This window comes from Diabrotica virgifera, chromosome 1, assembly GCF_917563875.1.
Source record: "Diabrotica virgifera virgifera chromosome 1, PGI_DIABVI_V3a".
NCBI lineage: Eukaryota > Metazoa > Arthropoda > Insecta > Coleoptera > Chrysomelidae > Diabrotica > Diabrotica virgifera.
The window spans coordinates 170,068,308-170,086,574 of record NC_065443.1 but is presented as its reverse complement, the minus strand read 5'-3'; the positions used below and the strand labels follow the sequence as shown (position 1 = coordinate 170,086,574).

Here is an 18,267-nt window from a genome sequence, read left to right as displayed (position 1 = left end):
GGAGTCTATAGTTGGGTTTTAATTTCAGTATTTTTTAAATGCCCGGTACACCATAAAAATTTAACTGTTTACCAACAATATTATTACAGAGGTATTGTTAAAGAATTAGGCTATAACATATTATAAAAATCACTTAAATCTGCCAACAGGTTTAGGAAATATGAGACATTAAAAATGACACAATTTTTAAGTGGACGGATTTCTATATGCACGCAAGTTTATATAAAAATATATTATATTGAACTAAAATCATCTTAATAACATACCTTTTAATGTTCTTTATAATTTGGAGCACGAAATATTGTAAAATGTTTCAGTTTCTCTGTAAATACAGTGAAAATTATTTAAAAACAAATGAGAACTGTCAGAATTAATCGGTCTACCAATAGATGTTGCCAAGTTTCAACTTCATGGCTTGTTAAGTAAAGGTGGCTATGACACTACTCAAAAAATTTAGTTTCGGCCTGGAGGGGGTTATTGTGTCACGGGAGAGATTAAATGAGGCGCTCAGCGCCAAAGTGAACTAAGCGACAATTTGGAGATTTGCTGAATACGCTCTTAAATGAGTCCATATTTTTTATACTATAATGCCATAGAAGTCTAACAGACAAAAATGTAGTGGGGAATTTTTCATCAACAGTTATTTAGTTTGGCACCAATGTCAACCTCTGATACGTTCCATGCCAAACTGACTTAAGCGACGAATACATTGTGTTTTTTAAATAGGCTTGTGAAGTGATTTTTTACATGCGACTTTTGGTGGTTAAAATACAAGGAAAATGTTTCGTAAAAGAACAATAAAAATGGTAGAGAAGTGTACTGATGTGTTACAAACTGAGGCTAATAGCAAAGGTAAGCCATTATTAATTACAACCCAACTTAAATTATGTTTACATTTCTAGGTTATATCATGTAATAGTCTCAAATAAGCTCTATAGTTTTGTAAATAATGGGAAATAGTCTATGTAATTTATACAAGGCTATAAAATATTCTCCTCTTATGAATATAAAATTGTTAATCTGACTAAATGTACGATAGCAAAATTAAAATTAATATTTAACATACACGCTATGAATCAATCCTATGCGAGTAGTTTTTTTACTTTAATACAATTAAATTGAGTAACCAGTTAGCGAGATAAGTGTAAGAAGCTCAGGTATATACAGTAACATTAGTTTTCATTAACTTTGCGATTCTAAAAGCGTTATTTACATTGTATCTTAATATTTTTATACTTTATGGTATTTATGCTACTTTGGCATTTTATTAACTGTCGCTTGGTGGTTTTTTGGTGGTTAGGCTACTATGGCATTGAAAATTGTCTTAAAGTTGACTAATCCAATCCATTCTTTTCAGACACAATACAAGATGAAAAAATAATCGAAGTTAGCATCAATAAACTGCCAATACCAGGATCTAATAACAGCTTTGACAAAAATAAGAAAATATTTATTAATCAAAGTTCTGAAAATCCTAACATTGAAGACAGTCAAGAAACTTCTGTTAGTTTACTTGCTTTTGAACACTCTTATAGTAGGCCTATTTTGACTGGTTTAAAAGAGCTAGACAACGTAGATACTAAAAATGATGTTCATGATGAAAACAATGTAAACATATTAAATGAAGGTGAAATAATAGATGCTGAGAATCATGAAAAGAATGAAGATAACTTGATTATTATTGATGAAAGATCTTTCGAAGTTTTTCAAGAGCTAGACAACGTAGATATTAATATAAATGATGTTCATGATGAAAGCAATGTAAACATATTAAATGAAGGTGAAATAATAGATGCTGAGAATCATGAGAAGAATGAAGATAACTTGATTATTATTGATGAAAGATCTTTCGAAGTTTTTCAAGAGCTAGACAACGTAGATATTAATATAAATTATGTTCATGATGAAAACAATGTAAACATATTAAATGAAGGTGAAATAATAGATGCTGAGAATCATGAGAAGAATGAAGATAACTTGATTACTATTGATGAAAGATCTTTCGAAGTTTTTCAAGAGCTAGACAACGTAGATATTAATATAAATGATGTTCATGATGAAAACAATGTAAACATATTGAATGAAGGTGAAATAATAGAAGCTGAGAATCATGAAAAGAATGAAGATAACTTGATTATTATTAATGATGAAAGATCTTTCGAAGTTTTTCAAGAGCTAGACAACGTAGATATTAATATAAATGATGTTCATGATGAAAACAATGTAAACATATTGAATGAGGGTGAAATAATAGATGCTGAGAATCATGAAGAGATACAAAATGATACAGAAGAACCAACCAATTCAAGAAAAAGAAAGAGGGATGAAAATAAATGGAAGAAGAATGTACGAAAACGCCTTAGAAACAGTGGACAGGAATATTTGTCGGTAAAAGGAACTACAGTTAGAGAAAAGGAATTCAGATTTTTTGAGTGCAAATGTAATTTTAAATGTAAGACAAAATTTATTTCCGAAAAAAGAGAAGAAATACATAAATACTTTTACAATTTGAAAGATTGGAAATTACAGACAATGTACATTCAGTCACATGTTAAAGTGAGTGAAGTAAAGAGAAAGCGTACAAAAAATGAAACAAGTAAGAGGAATTTTTCACACCACTATTTTTTCCCAATTTCAAATGTAAACACTATAGAAGTTTGTAAGAATGTTTTTAAGCATACCCTAAGAATATCAGACCAAAGAATCTCACATGCCATTTTAAAAACAACACCTGACGATATGAGAGGAAAACATGAGCCCCATAATAAAACTAAAATTTCAACTCGTGAACATATAAAAATTTTTTTGAAAAAATTCCCTGTTTATCAGTCTCACTATTCTCGAAAGAAAAGCCCTCATAGGTTCTATCTATCACCATCTTTAAATATTAATATTATGTATTCACTGTATAAACAACACTGTAAAGACGAAATCCCAGAGTTTGTACCAAGTAGTGATTACGTTTTTAGAGATGTCTTCAATAAAGATTTTAATTATCACTTTCACCCTCCTTTAAAAGACACGTGCAAAACATGCAACTTGCTAAAAAATAAAATTGACTGTTCTTCTAATGAAGTAGAAAAGTTATCCCTTAGGGAAGAACTAGAATCGCATCAAATATTGACCGAACAAGCCAGAGAAGCAATGAAGTCTGATGTTGCAATTACCAAAGCACTAAACAGTGATTCATTATTAATCTGTTTCGATCTCATGAAAACCCTCCCAACGCCAGATTTAGACGTTGGGATCTGTTACTACAAAAGGCAGTTATGGACATATTTATTAGGAATCCATGACATGACAACGGATGAAGTTATTACATATTTATGGAACGAATCTATAGCTTCCAGAGGCCCAGACGAAATTGCTTCATGCCTCATCCACTTCTTCAAATATCATGCTGGGGATAAATCTCATATAATCATGTATAGTGATCAATGCGGTGGTCAAAACAAAAACATAAAATTGACAGCTATTATGGACTATGTTGTAAATAGTAACGAATTTCATGTGAAAAAAATTGACCATAAATTTTTAATTCCAGGCCATACATATTTACCATGCGATCAAGACTTTGGATTAATAGAAAAGGCAAAGAAATACTACAAAAAAATTTATCTTCCTGCAGACTGGTCTGAGGTAGTAAAGAATGCATGTAAAAAAAGACCTTTTATAGTTAATATGATGTCTTCTAAGATGTTTTTCTCTTCAAAACAGCTTTTGAAGCAAATTACTAATAGGAAGAAAACACAAGATGGTGAGAAGGTTGTCTGGAGAACCATGGTTCACATCCAAATAAAAAAAGATAGTAATTTGAAAATATTGTACAAAACTTCTTTCAATGAGAACAGTCAGTTCCATGAAGTGGATCTAAAAAAACGAGGTCCACTAAACCTTTATTCTTCTCCTCTTTCGTTGTTGTACCCAAATGGGCGTACAGTTGACCAGAAGAAAATAAAAGACATTGAAGATCTAATGGTATTCATACCCCCAATTGCTCAAGAGTTTTACAAAAACCTCAATACTTCTGTTGGTGTTGAAGATATACTGTATACTTCAAGCAGTGAAGATGAAAACTAATAATATTATAATTATTTTTGTAACTACTATTAGAATAATAAATAATTAATAAAATTTTATAATTTTATTATAGTTTAATAATTGTAAAGTTGTTGTAGGCTATTTTTGTTGTATTTTATTTTTTTTATAGGTTTTAAAATTTTTTCTTTGTCATTTATAATGTATTATTTTTTTATTTGCATTCATTTATAGTATTTTATTATTGACACCATTATTATGCATAGAATGATAGCCTAACCACCAAACTTCAGGAGGAACCATTATGCCAAACCAGTCTAACCACCATTTTTCTGTTTCTTTAGATTTACGATTTATTTGTAAGTTTTTGGACAATAAAACCAATGTGTATTGAACAGATTTCTAATTTTTATAAATTAAACATATTTTAATTAGAACAAATATCTCTTATTAAAAAATGGTGTATATTAATTCAATAACGCTATACCGACTCAACTACCAAGGAAAGTAATGGTAAGAGCCATATGTCATCAAAACTTTAAATGCCAAAGTGTGCCATGCTCCTTTTATTATTATCAATAAATAATATTCAGCTATATTTGAACTAGAATACTAATTGGTTAGTAAAAAGTATCAAATAAACATAAAATTATTTTTTCTTTGCTAATTAGTAATTCTGAAAGTAAGTATGTTAGAAGTGCAAAATCTTAAAGCGCCATTTTCTCTGTTTTGTCGTTTTGGTAGTTAGTTCACTTTGGCGCTGAGCGCCTCAAATGTCAGTAGCGCCCAAGGTCCCTATACCATAGGTTGTATGGTAACTTTGACATTGACAAATGAAATATTGTCATCGTGACGTCACCCAGACGATCAATTTTACGAATTGTTTGTAAACATAATAGGATACGTGGTTTGGAGGCTATATTTTGTTATTAAATATCGTTAGTGTTTTAATTTGTGTTTATATCTTGAGATATAATGTATCTATAGATATCATTAAGTGTTTTTAGTATAATAACTTAAACCCAAAACTCTTTTACAAGTGTTAAGATACATTTCAATGTGTTTATATTAAGTACCTACTTACTTACTGGATTTTCATTTTGCTGTATCTTGTATAGAGACATTACAGTTCTGTAATGTCTCTTGCGGTTCTTCAGCTTAGACTTATTGAACAATATATCTAATTAAGTCTAAGTATAGATAATAGATCTATTATATGTAATTGTTTCATATAAAATTATAACAAATATTGCAGCCATCTGAAGATCGTTTGAATAAACAATTATAAACTAAATGAATATATAAAATGGGGAAAATTCCCTTTATTGCACTGAAATTGTATTTTTTTATAATTTATGTTAATGTAAAACTTCACAGGTACCTATTGGGACCGTGCAAGTTCGGCAAAGCGACCTCTATTTCTACGCTCTGTACTTTTATTCGCACTTTTAATTATATTGGCCAATTATATTAGTCCTGGTTGCTGGATAATTGTCAAGGCCATAGTCCAAAAAAATAATAAGAAGAAAAAATAAGATGCAGGTTATGCTATGCAAACGTAAACAATTGTATGTAGTAAATAAAATTAGTTATTAAAATGCAGTACTGCAAGCAAAATACAATTAATTAAATTTACCTTTATATAATAATTGCATATCATATCAATATTGTATAGCAATATATAATTTTTCTGCTTCAATGACAGAAGGTATGAAATATAAGTCAATTTGACAATTTCAATTGACAATATGAATTATTTAAGATAGTTGCAATATTCTCCGCGACTCGCGCACAGTCGTTTCTCGTTTCCCTTCCAAGTACTTGCACACCGCGAATTGAATGGAATCATAATGTTTTAATAGTTTTAGATATTATAATCCAGTACCTAACGTAATCAGATGCTCTTATGTTAAACTTAAGGGAAAACTACTAATTTTGATACATAAATCTTTAGTTGAATCTCTTTTTCACCATGGTTTACATGTTAGGAGGAATTTATAATAATGTACTACATGCATTATACCCAATTCAAAATTATTATATACCTACTCAAAATCATTTAAAAAAGTAAATTGTATTCAACCCATTATTAATATACCTAGGATATTTGAATGATTTAGTCCCATATATACACAAGAAAGAATCTCCTTCTGCTTTAATTAAGTAGTAATGCTATTCTACTGCATATATTTAATTGCAATTATATTCTATGATTTTTGTAACTCTACAGGTATCTACCACATTTTTTAAAGAATATATGAAATAAATAGTCATTAAAAATGCAAACGTATTTTTTTTTAAATATACACATTTTCAATAAATTCCTACTTTCCGAGTTCATTTCAATGAGTGAACTGAATGCATTTGAATGCAGCATTCTGGGTGACGTCACTCCCGCCATTAGATTCTCGACGCTGATTGGTGGAAAGTTACCATGCAACCTGTCTATTTATGAACCTTGAGTAGCGCCGAAAGATACAGTGCGGCTCCCTACTTTGCGCATGCGTTAAAATATTTACAACGTTGTCATGTTGTTTACACATTGACATCGCCGGGAAATTCAAAATGCTAGGAATCTTTTATTTTGACAAAGGACATAATATTTTTGTAATGTAAATATAAAAATAACCTATAAAAATAAAATTCTATTTTGTTTTACAAGAATCTACAGGTCGAGCAAGTCTTGTAAATTTCACGATTGCGAGCCACGTTTCACGCAACCGTGTTTGCGTACTTGTGTTTCGAGTTGCGTGGTCGTGCGGAGTTATATTTACCAATTCGCGCAATCGTACTTGAGACGCTGTGTGAGGTGTTTAAAAATTTGTGTAACTTGATTGCTTGATTCTGTGGTGTGAAGGTGGTTAAACTTTTGTTTTATTTTTTTTGTTTTGTTTGTTTTTGTTGTTGCGAATATATCGCAGAAAGTTTTTAGATGAAGTAATTGTATGATGAAGATAACACAGAAAATACAAGAGGGCAGCATACTTTGCAAAACAATTGTTACAATTTGAAATCAACAATTTGTTAAGTTGTTGTCTTGCAGGTAAAAAAGTGACTTTTTAAAAAAATTATATCTTGGAAACTAAAAATTATTTTTATTTATAATTGAAACATGTAAAAGTATAGTACTCTCAAAAAAATTTCAGCCAAAAATATTCATTTTTGTAGAGTTGACTGCAATTTTTCGACAACAGCCCTTTTTTGCAGTGAGCAGCATAACAAGTCCAGTCTCATCTGAAATCAAAGTTTCTTGTAGTTTATACCTCTGGCTAGTGAATGAACAAAGGATTTTTTATTAGATGAGGTCATTTTTGTTTTATAAAAAAAACTACTTTAAAAATGAGAAAAATTGGGGTCAAAAATGTGTTTAAACTTATGTAAAATCTTCAAATCTCATTTTTTTTAATTCCTTCGTTCATATTCTAGCCAGAGGTATAAACTACAAGAAACTTTTTGATTTCAGATGAGACTAGTTATGCTGCCAACGCAAAAAAACTTAAACTCTACAAAAATGAATATTTTTGGCTGAAACTTTTTTTGAGACTACCTTAAGTACAGACTACCTTAAGTACTATACTTTTACATGTTCCAATTATAAATAAAAATAAATTTTAGTTTTCGAGATATAATTTTTTTAAAAAGTCACTTTTTTTACCCACAAGACCTATGTAACCCCTTAAAAAAATGTTTGGAAGAATATGTTTGATGACCAAGATGCATACATATATTTAGAAGGAAAGTTCCTGATTTCTGTAGTATAATACATAATACCGAAGAGGAAGTAGCCCTAAGCTCCGGACTCCACTTGCGATTTGTAGTTGTGAAGATTGAACACATTCTTTCAAATAGAAGTCAATCCATGATTATTTAGTCACAAATGGATTGACTTGTATTTGAAACAATGTGTTCAATCTTCCTGATTACAAATCGCAAGTGGAGTGCGGCGGTAATAACACCAAAATATTCCATATAGGTCCATAGAAGGTACAGACATTGAAAAATTCCTGGAATATCCCCGAAAACATGTTCCCTGAACATCCCAGGAAAATCCTGTGTCAGCATTTTAAACATTACCTGAATGTCTTATTGGAACATTCCATGAATGTCCACGAATGTTCTCTGGACATTCAAAATATATTTTGTAGACATTCCCTGGATATACCAGAAATACAGTGATGAGCGCTCTAATAACCGGCAAAATAGCACAAAAGATGTATTAAGTAGTGAGATAAAAAGACATGAAACTAGTTGAGCTGGGAAATTTAGCGATATTAACTTATACATTTAGATTGTATTGATTGTGTACCACCTTCAGACGTATCAGACGAGTTTGGAAACTACCACTGTCACAGTGACAGTTTTAGTTGACATACTCCTCCGATATGTGTAAAGGTGGGATCAATATAACGTAAATTTAAAGGTTAATTTCGCTAAATTTCCCAGCTCAACTAGTTTCATTTCTTTTTATCTCACAACTAAATATGTTGCCATATTTTGCCGGTTATTAGGGCACTTATCACTGTACATCCTTGCTGATGTGACAATACCTCCTATCTGTTTTTTCATGAGTTTTGTATGAGAGATGGAAAAACATGTTTTAAGGTCACCTCCTGTGTTCATATGTAAGTTTTGACTTGTTTTGTAGTTCATAGATAGTTTAATTTACTACAAAACAAGTCAAAAATATCATATGAAAACAGGAGGTGACCCTAAGACAAGTTTTTAGTCTCTCTTACAAAACTCATGAAAAAACAGATAGGATGTATTATTACATCACTGACGATATGTGGCCATACCAAATAATACATCCTTGATAAATATAAACATTTTTATTGAACAAAATCTTTTCATACATTCTTTTAATGCAATTTACTGATATTCCTAAATATTTCAAAAAAATGTGTCACATTTGCTTTGTAAACCTTTCTTTTGCCTTTCGTAGCCACATATTCCGTTTCCTTCCTGGTTTTTTGTAGACCACTTCTCTCAGCTGATTCTAAAAAAAATGAAATAAATGGTAATTTTTCTATCCTTTACAATTAACAATCAGAAGAAATATTATTTACAGATAATGATATGCATAATAATAATAGGTTTGTTCTAGCATCAGTTTGAAACCATCAGCGAATAGTGGACCAGCGCGAGTAGAGGGGATCGCACTGGTGACTGTATTATGTTCTTTTACTGACCAACTGTTTGCTGATGGTTTTTGACTAGTTTGACTGTTTGCTAGAACAAACCTAATAATAATAAATATTTGGAAGTCAAAACATTAATAAAATTATTTTTTCAAGTTAACTTTCACATGCGCGTCTTAAAATTGTACTTTTAATACTTATATCATAAATAACTATTAAAACTATCTTAAGAGGAAACAGTATCGATCAACAGGTAGCGAAAATGTGTTCCAAGATTGCGGCTGTAATTTTGAATATTTTTCAAGATATTTGGCACACATATTCGTAATATAATAAAGAATGGCGGTACAGAGCCCAATTTGAAAAATATATTATTATGTGGAAATTACTCTGTAATTAAATACAATATAAAAAAACGAGCTTGTACCGCCATTAAGAAGAACAAAAAAATACACTTTCTTCAAATACAACTTTTTTATCAGATTTTGTGTTATTTTGGAACTACTAAAATTTTTTATTTCATTAGTAGTTCCAAAATTACACAAAATCTAGGCATCGGATAAAAAAGTTTATTTGAAGAAAGTGTATTTTTTTGTTCTTCTTAATGGCGGTACAGGCTCGTTTTTTAAATATTGTATAATTACAGAGTAATTTCCACATATTAATATATTTTTCAAATTGGGCTCTGTACCGCCATTCTTTATTATTTTACGAATACGTGTGCCAAATGCCTCGAAAAAATATTCAAAATTACAGTGACAATCTTGGAACACGTTTTGGCTACCTGTTTATCGCTACTGTATTACCTTAAAACATTGTAATTTGCTAAACCAGTATATTTTACTCTACTACTACTCTACTAGCTACCTCATTTTCCACTGTTTCTAAAGACTTGTTTACATGGGTAGAGTTTTGAGGAGAGTAGAGTAGCGGTAGTATTCTACCAAAAATGGCTTGATACCATTCACATGAGGAGAGTACAAGTATAGTACTGATGCTAGTATAGTGAAACCGATTTTTGTATTTTTAAACACTCTTGATTATAAGTGCACCTTAAATTCTTAATTTTTTGCTTAAGCTCGTTTACTCCAAAGCCCCCTTTGCCATTCTTTCGACGATTTCATCCTCCGCAGCTTGCTGCAAACTTTTATTTCTGTAGTATACACTACCTAAATTCCATAAACACTGGTATTCGCCGTATTACAGCTCTACAAGTTTTAAAGTTTCATCTTCGGTGAACTTCATTTTCACTATTTACACAAAACACAATTCCAGCCAGAATGACAGCGCCCCCATGTACTCTCCTACCTACTCTATTCTGCCATAATTGAGCGTGTTCCATGGGTAGAGTGTGCAGCCGAGTAGACATTTTGGCAGTAGTGGTGGTCATAGAGTAGTTACTTTGCCATAGGTTGCTAGTCACTCTACTTTAACTCCAACTATACACTCTACCAGCTATTCTACTGTGCTAGCATTTTTACAGGTAGAGTTACTCTACTCTATCAAGTACTTGCATCATTACTCTACCTGTGTAAACAAGTCTTAAATCTACTGAATGAAAATCTACTTAATCTTAATCTACTCTTAATGAAAAATGTCTAAAATCATTTACCCACCTAGTATTATTGTAGAATTCAAGACAGTCCAGTGCCTTATAAATAATTTCAATATGAATATTTTTTCCTTTAATTCTCCTTTGATACCACTCCATTTTAGATTTTGGGGAACTTATTTCATTGTGTTTATAGCCCATATTTATTGAAGGAACCCAATCTGGAGATTGTTATTATCGATTAAGTCGGCTGGTTTTCCTATAAGATTAAAATGTTAACATCTTCAAAAATCGTTACTGTTGTAATTGTAACTTACCAGATATAAAATGATTACAGCAGACAGGACAGGAAAATTTTCGTTTCGCTAGTAAAACCTGTACATTGTATTGCATTTAACCATTGTTGTCTCTCAGATACCTTATTTAGTTCAGTTTAAAAGTGAACTTTATCTTGACTTTATCACAATTACTTTGCATTTCACACTTCAAAACACAACACCAATGAAGCATATTATCTTCCTAAATTAACACTTCCAGAGAAAATGTTAAATTAATCTTTGTACAACACAAAATTACAAAGAAATACAACTAAAATTATCTAAAACTCATTAAGAACAGATAGAATAAGATTTATCTTTTACACCCAGTAGCCATATTGACATATTGATTTAATTTTGACAGCATGTTGGAAGGGATTTAAATTTGGTAAATACAGTGATATGGGAGGGAGTGGATAGGACCCCAGCAATCCTGCCTGTATTTACTAAATGGGACCACTTGGTGAGACGCACAATATGGCGGCGGGCAGGTCCGGATTCAAATTAATTCAATATGTATTTACGATTTTATTTGGGAATACGCATCGAGTTAGATTAATAAGTTATTTGAAATAAAATTAGTTTAATTTTTAGTACTTTTCAAGTACACTTTTAATAATAATAATAACATAATAATACAATTTATTAAACTAAAATAAAGAATATGTGAAATATAAGTTTTGATCAATCCAAACAAGCATTTGACATACTCAGAGAAGGGTATCAGACACGGGCGCCCATATAAAAATTTTCAGGGGGGCCAGACGTGAAGATGTTGCACATTATATTTTGTGTGCTCTGGATAACCATATATAGCTAACAGCAGCCGAAAAGCCAGGGGGGCCACGGCCCCCTGCCTATGGTATCAGATGTTCATTTAGTTAAATACTGTCAGGTGTACAATACGCCTTTAGTTTTTTCAAGATTCAAAACTAGTCTTGAATTTAAGAACCAGTTTTCCACTTCCGACTTCAAAGAGGTTTTTTGAAGTTATATTTCTTTAGGTGCGATTGAGAGGGAATTTTTATTACGCCACGCGCATGCTCACACATACAGTATGGAGTTAGTTGTTAAATCTTTCAAGTTATGTATGTATCAGCAGAAGTAAGATATGAAAATAACATATTAGTGTTTTTAGTTATATTTATTATAATTTTTATGTTTTTGGATCTGTCTTCCTCGGGAGTAAGATAATAAGTAGGTATTATTAAAACATTTTTATATTTATACTTCACTTGATCTATTTGTCACCGTGATTTGTAATTATGTGCGAGAAATCATGTAAATAAAGCGATTATGGGTGATTGGTAGAGCATTCGACTACAGATCGAGAGGTCCCGGATTCAAATCCGGAAGATTCATATTCCTTTTTTTAATTTTTGGTATTGTTTTAATACAAAATTTTTGAAAGTAGTAAGTATTAAAATTAGTTTAATATTTAAATAAAATACAAATAAACTGCTTAAAGTATATTTATTTCGTTGAAATCAGAATAACAGAAGTATAACTTGTTAGTTGCGTACAAAGTACATGTTCTTTTTTATTATTATTCATAAGCAAGGACGGAGGGGCAAGTCCCTATTATGCACACAAACAATGAAATTATATATAGTCCGTCCGTTATAACTTTTCCCATGCGGTACGATTCATTTTCAATCAAATTAAGTCAAAACATAAATTGAAACGAACGTCGATGTGTATATACATTTTGTATACCGTATACTATATACTACACACATCGGCGTACGTTTCACTTTCTGTTTTGACTTAACTTGATTGAAAATGAATCGTAACGCATGGAAAAAGTTATAGCGGACGGACTATAAGTAACTTACTAGTAGAATATAAAAAAAAAACCAAAAAAAATAAAATTCGGTTGAAATAAAAAACAATATTTCGACTGTTATAGAAAATGGTCCACTTTACTTTTAAACGTGTTGGTAGAAGAGGCCGAGACAATGTTATCACTAAGGTTATTCCAGCTCTCGAAAAATCTATTTAGTGGAAAGTTCTGTCTTGATCTTGTAGAGAAGTTCTCTTTTTTAAGTTTAAACTGGTAACCTCTGAGGCATTCATCTTGATTTATGGTAAACATTTGGTTGAGATTTCCGAAATTGAATTTTAATCTTTTAAATGTGATAATTAAGTCTCCACGTTGTCGGTAAAGTTCAAAAGAAGTTAGGTTGGTCATACTTAAGTCTCTCTGCATAGGGGGGTCTTCTCAGTTTCAATGAAATTCAAGTGGATTTTCTTTGAACGCTTTCCAACAAAGTTTTGTCTCGAATCAAATCAAGATACCACGTTCCACCAGCATATTCCAGAATCGGTCTTACCTAAAGAGTGTAAAGTTTACAAAATGACAGCATTGAAAATCTCGAAAAAGTTACCTTAATATTTTCATTGTAGATTTTATATGAATTTATAGAAAATAACATTTTTGCTTTTTTACGACATGTTAGTATATTATGCAACGAGCATTTAATGATGGTCACTATGAAGCGAGTATGACGGATACGAAACGAGCCGCCTAGCGGCGATTTTCTTATAGCATACGAGCTTCATAATGATAATAATTAAATGAAAGTTGTATACACGATTTTTTCTATGATCATTCACAACAAAAAATATATTCAAATTTATTAATTTTGTAACGCAAACAAATTAAGTAGTTGTATGGTTTAATTAATTATTTTGTTGACACATTTATATTTTCAATATTACAATTATTAAAATGAATTTGGAGGATAAATTTTTAATATCCCTATCGTCTTCAGACATTTTCTTAAAAATATTTAATTTTTAAATTAGTCAGCTTGTTTACATATTAAGAACTGTCAAAGCGTATGTATTTCACTCGCCAATGGTCACTGCGCGTGTGCCACCTTCATCGCTAATGCCATATCGCGATTCTATTAGTTAAAAATCTGCATCGTCATGAAAATCTGCATCATAATGAAGCTTATTATGATAAATGTAGTGAACCTATATTAAAGTATGAGCATAGAAAAAATATGTTATAGAACCAAATTGAACTTCCATATTAAGATATACCCAGTACATCGACTGAATCTACAGAATCCATTTCACATATCGTCGCCTTAATACTATAACCTAAACTTAATACTATAACTACCTAAACCACCATAATTATCATAACTACCATATACTAATAAACATAAACCATACCATATACATAAACCACCTATAACTACCATAACTATAACCACCTAAGCTTAATACTATAACTTGATAACTCGAAATTAGTAGTTTTGAGATAAACGGGTTTAAAGATTTTAAAGATATTTGTGCTGCTACCATGATGTTGGTAAATACGGGATTTCTCTGCAGCTCTAAAATACTGTTCCTTAACTTTTTGGCTACTGATCTATTTAGGAGTACGGTGCAAATTTGTTTTCCAATATGGAAAATAACGGAAAATTAAAGTTATCAACTTTTAGCACTACCATAATGTTAACATTTGGTAATGTCGCATGTCGTGCCAAGTTGCATCTTAGTGAACTTTGTAAAAAAACTGATTTTTAAGCTTTATTTTGGTGAAAATTAGCCCTCTGCCATGGGGGTTGCCAGATCTGCTAACAATTCTCGAATTTTTGCATTAACATGAACCGAATAAAGAGATAGCAATTACGCGGTAAGCTCAATGGTTTCAGAAAAACACGTGCTACAACTAGATAACTCGAGTTAGCTAGTTGTAGCTTTCAGTGTATGTTGCATTAACGATTATTCCGATTAAACAATAACTTGACAACTTATCTTGTCAAGTTTTAGCACTGAATATTAGGGGCATTTGAGTTTTATCAACCTCGGTCAATCATAAATAAATACTTATAACTTGTTTAGAGAGAGTTATCAAGTTTTTACGCAATATGGAAGAAAATAAAATACATCTTGTGAACTAGTTATCTAAAAAACATCAATTTTGGAGTTATCAAGTTATATGTAGTACTAAGGCGACGATATGAATATTGATGTTACACCAAGAAAACGGAAATTATAGTTGTTCCATTATATCTTTGCACAAACGTGATGATTCTGATTTTTAAAGAATTGATTGATGTGATGAACACAAATGATTTTTAAACAATTTAAATGAAAACAGTAAGTAAGTCGATATGTAATATCATTGATATCTCTCAATGTAATGACAATTTATAAGTTAGAAAATATTAGTTGTCTTACTAGCGTAAAAATAAATACTTCCGGAAGTAATAAAATTAAAAGAGCAACAGTTAATCGTTCTAACTATTATGTTTGAAAATAAAAACAATGACCTACAAAAACTAAAAGTTTAAATAATATGGCGGATTGGATCCTATCCAAGATGGCGGAAAGTAAAAATGTGCCGTCACCTCTCTCTATAGTAAAAGAGGTAGATTTTGAAGAGAATACATTTAAATGTTGTCAAACGAAGCCTAATAAAACACTCGTTTGTATAGTATGTGGAAATAGTTATCATATCTCATGTGCTGTGAAAAACAAAGTAAAATTCTTCAAGATAGGGGATTCGCGTGTAATCTGTTGCCAAAATAGTGATGGACAACCCATCGAATCATTTAGTGCCATAGCGATAGAAAATCAGTGGTTAAAAAGGCTGTTAGCTGAAAAAGATGATAAGTACAATTTATTATTAGATAACAATAATCTATTAAAATCAAATAATGAACATTTGCTAGAAAAATGAAATTTATTGAAATCAGAAATAACCAGAACCAAAATCTCACAAAAACCCAACACAACTGCTAATGAGGGTTTAATAAAAACTCAAGGTAATGAAGATAAGACAGCCAGTGTCCAGTCAACGAATTCTAAATACAAAACAAACAATGAAACTGACTCAAATAAAAATTTTAATGATAAAAACACCAAACATGTTGAAAGGAATTCTAATATACAGGGCAATTCAAAAATTACTACAAACGAATTAAATGCACAATTAATGAATATTCAAACCAAACAGACATGTGACTACATTACAAATTTAACTGTCGAAAATGAGGAAAGCACAAAAATGAATCTTAATCGTATCACAATGGGGAGTTCAGAGAATAAAACGAACGATGAAGGATATCAGATTGTGACAAAAAGACGCAAGAAAATAATGGGAACTGGAATTGGTGATAAGGATTTTCATGGAAAATCCGAAAAACCAGACAAAAAATTGTGGCTATTCATCTCAAAAGTTCCGGATAGTGTAAATGCGGATCACATCAAGAGTTTCATAATAACTAAGACAAACTGCGAGGATATACAAGTAAAATTGTTACCAACTGACCAGAAAAGAAGGGATAATCAATGTTTCATGATAGGTGTACTACCTGACTTAAGGGAAGAAATTTACAATCCTGCTTTTTGGCCGAAAAAAATTGGCATTGAACGATTTAACTTTAGGTTAGGAAGAAGATTTTTAGATCGTGAGCATCACAATAGAGGTCTGTCAACTGGAGAAGATAGACCAGACTCTTTTTTAGTCAAGTAAATCCAAGAGAAAATAATATAGTAAATGTTATTTTATAGTTAGTATTTTAATGTATCTTGTACTGTGTTTGTACTATACCACGTTGTTTTATAAATGTAAACTCATTTTTAAAAAACAATAAATTTTCTGTCTCTCTCTCTGTCTCTATGAAAATCCAAATGAAACAATAAATCCAAATAAACTAATAAATACAACAAATGCACTAATGTGACTGTCACTGAAAATGATAAACGTCTAAATTTATGGTAAACAAGGTATCAACAACATGCCGTACCGTTTATCCTCGTTTACAACCTATTGTGGTTTCTATGGACAAACGGCTTAATTTTGCGATACTAGTTTCTGTGAGTAAAAAAAGAGACCTAGTATAAAAAGTAATTCAAAGTATAATATAATGGAAGAACTATAATGGTACAATTAAATCGCAGCAGATTAATCAGTAGCCGAAGAAGAAGAAAATTTTCCTCGATATACAAAACTGCTACGAAGAGAGAAAAAGCTAGCAGTCATGAAGAATATTGTTTCGGAACTTAGGAAACATAATTATTCAGAGGAAGAAGTTCTGGATATTATTTCAAAAATAGATGGACCAGAAGAAATTATTCTAAGGCAATAGAAAATTTAAAAATCAATCACTACCTCGATAATTCGGAGCAATTTAAAGTATTTGCTTTGACCCTACATTATTATTCACTTGCTGCATATAATTATGTAAGGACAGTTTTTTAAACTTGCTTGTTGCACCCAAGAACATGGAACAGATGGTATCAAAGTATTGATGGTAAACCTGGCTTTACTGCAGTCTTTTAGAGCTTTGGGAACAAAAGCATTGTTAGATCCTGATAAATTATGCAGTTTAATTATTATAGATAAAATTTCTATCCGACATGAGGAATGGGTTGCTGAAAGAGACATATTCTATGGTTGTATCGATAGGGGAACAGGATCTCAAGAGGCCACTAACGCCTTTGTTTTCTTGCTGAACTGTATCAATGACCATTTCAAGGTTCCAGTTGGATATTTTTTAATAGAAGGAATTACAGGAGAGCAAAAAACAAAAGGTTTAGTCCAACAGTGCCTACACAAATGCCATAACATTGACATAAAGGTAGTGAGTATAACTTGTGAACGGCCGCCAAGTAAATTTCACAATGGCAGCTCATCTTGGCTGTAACCTAAACCATAAAAATTTAAAAACGAGCTTCAAGCATCCTTCAAATGGTGATGATGTACTGTTTTTGGATCCTTGCCATATGTTCAAATTAGTTCGTATAATACCTTAGAAGGGATGTGTATCATGTTCGATGATAACAATGAAGTTATATTGTGGAATTACCTACAAGAACTTATTTCGCAAATTTGCAAGAAAAAGAATCATTTCATCTTGCTAATAAATTAAGATCTCAGTATATAGCTTTTTATAACAAAAAAAAAACAGTTCGTCTTGATACTCATGTATTTAACTAAAGCGTTGCATCCGCTTTGGTCTTTTGTTCAGAGGAACTGCAGTTATAGCAATTGACGTAAGTTGAAACCACAACTAGATTTGTTATGATAATGAATAATTTATTTGACGTCCTTAAATCTAGAAATTTATTACAGTTTAGTTATAAAAGAAAGTATTCAAAATTATTTAGAAATAAGTAGTTTTCTACAGTCCACTGAAAAATACCTTAGTGCGTTAAAAACTAATGTTGGTGGTGCTCTTTTGTTAGACACTCTTCG

General features: G+C 31.1%; 1 protein-coding gene across 1 annotated transcript; it reads left to right on the top strand.

Annotated features, from left to right (window-relative positions):
- The first annotated feature begins 500 nt into the window (after positions 1–500).
- Positions 501–4,435, top strand: LOC126878867 (uncharacterized). The gene is made up of 2 exons (XM_050641759.1): positions 501–852; positions 1,358–4,435. Exons 1-2 carry the CDS (start codon positions 780–782, stop codon positions 4,078–4,080), a joined length of 2,796 nt encoding a protein of 931 aa, XP_050497716.1. The 5' UTR covers positions 501–779; the 3' UTR covers positions 4,081–4,435.
- Positions 4,436–18,267: the final 13,832 nt, after the last annotated feature.

Coding starts and splice junctions, on each gene's coding strand:
- LOC126878867 (XM_050641759.1), top strand. CDS start 780: ATGTTTCGTAAAAGAACAATAAAAATGGTAGAGAAGTGTACTGATGTG. Junction 853..1,357: donor AACTGAGGCTAATAGCAAAG/GTAAGCCATTAT, acceptor CATTCTTTTCAG/ACACAATACAAGATGAAAAA.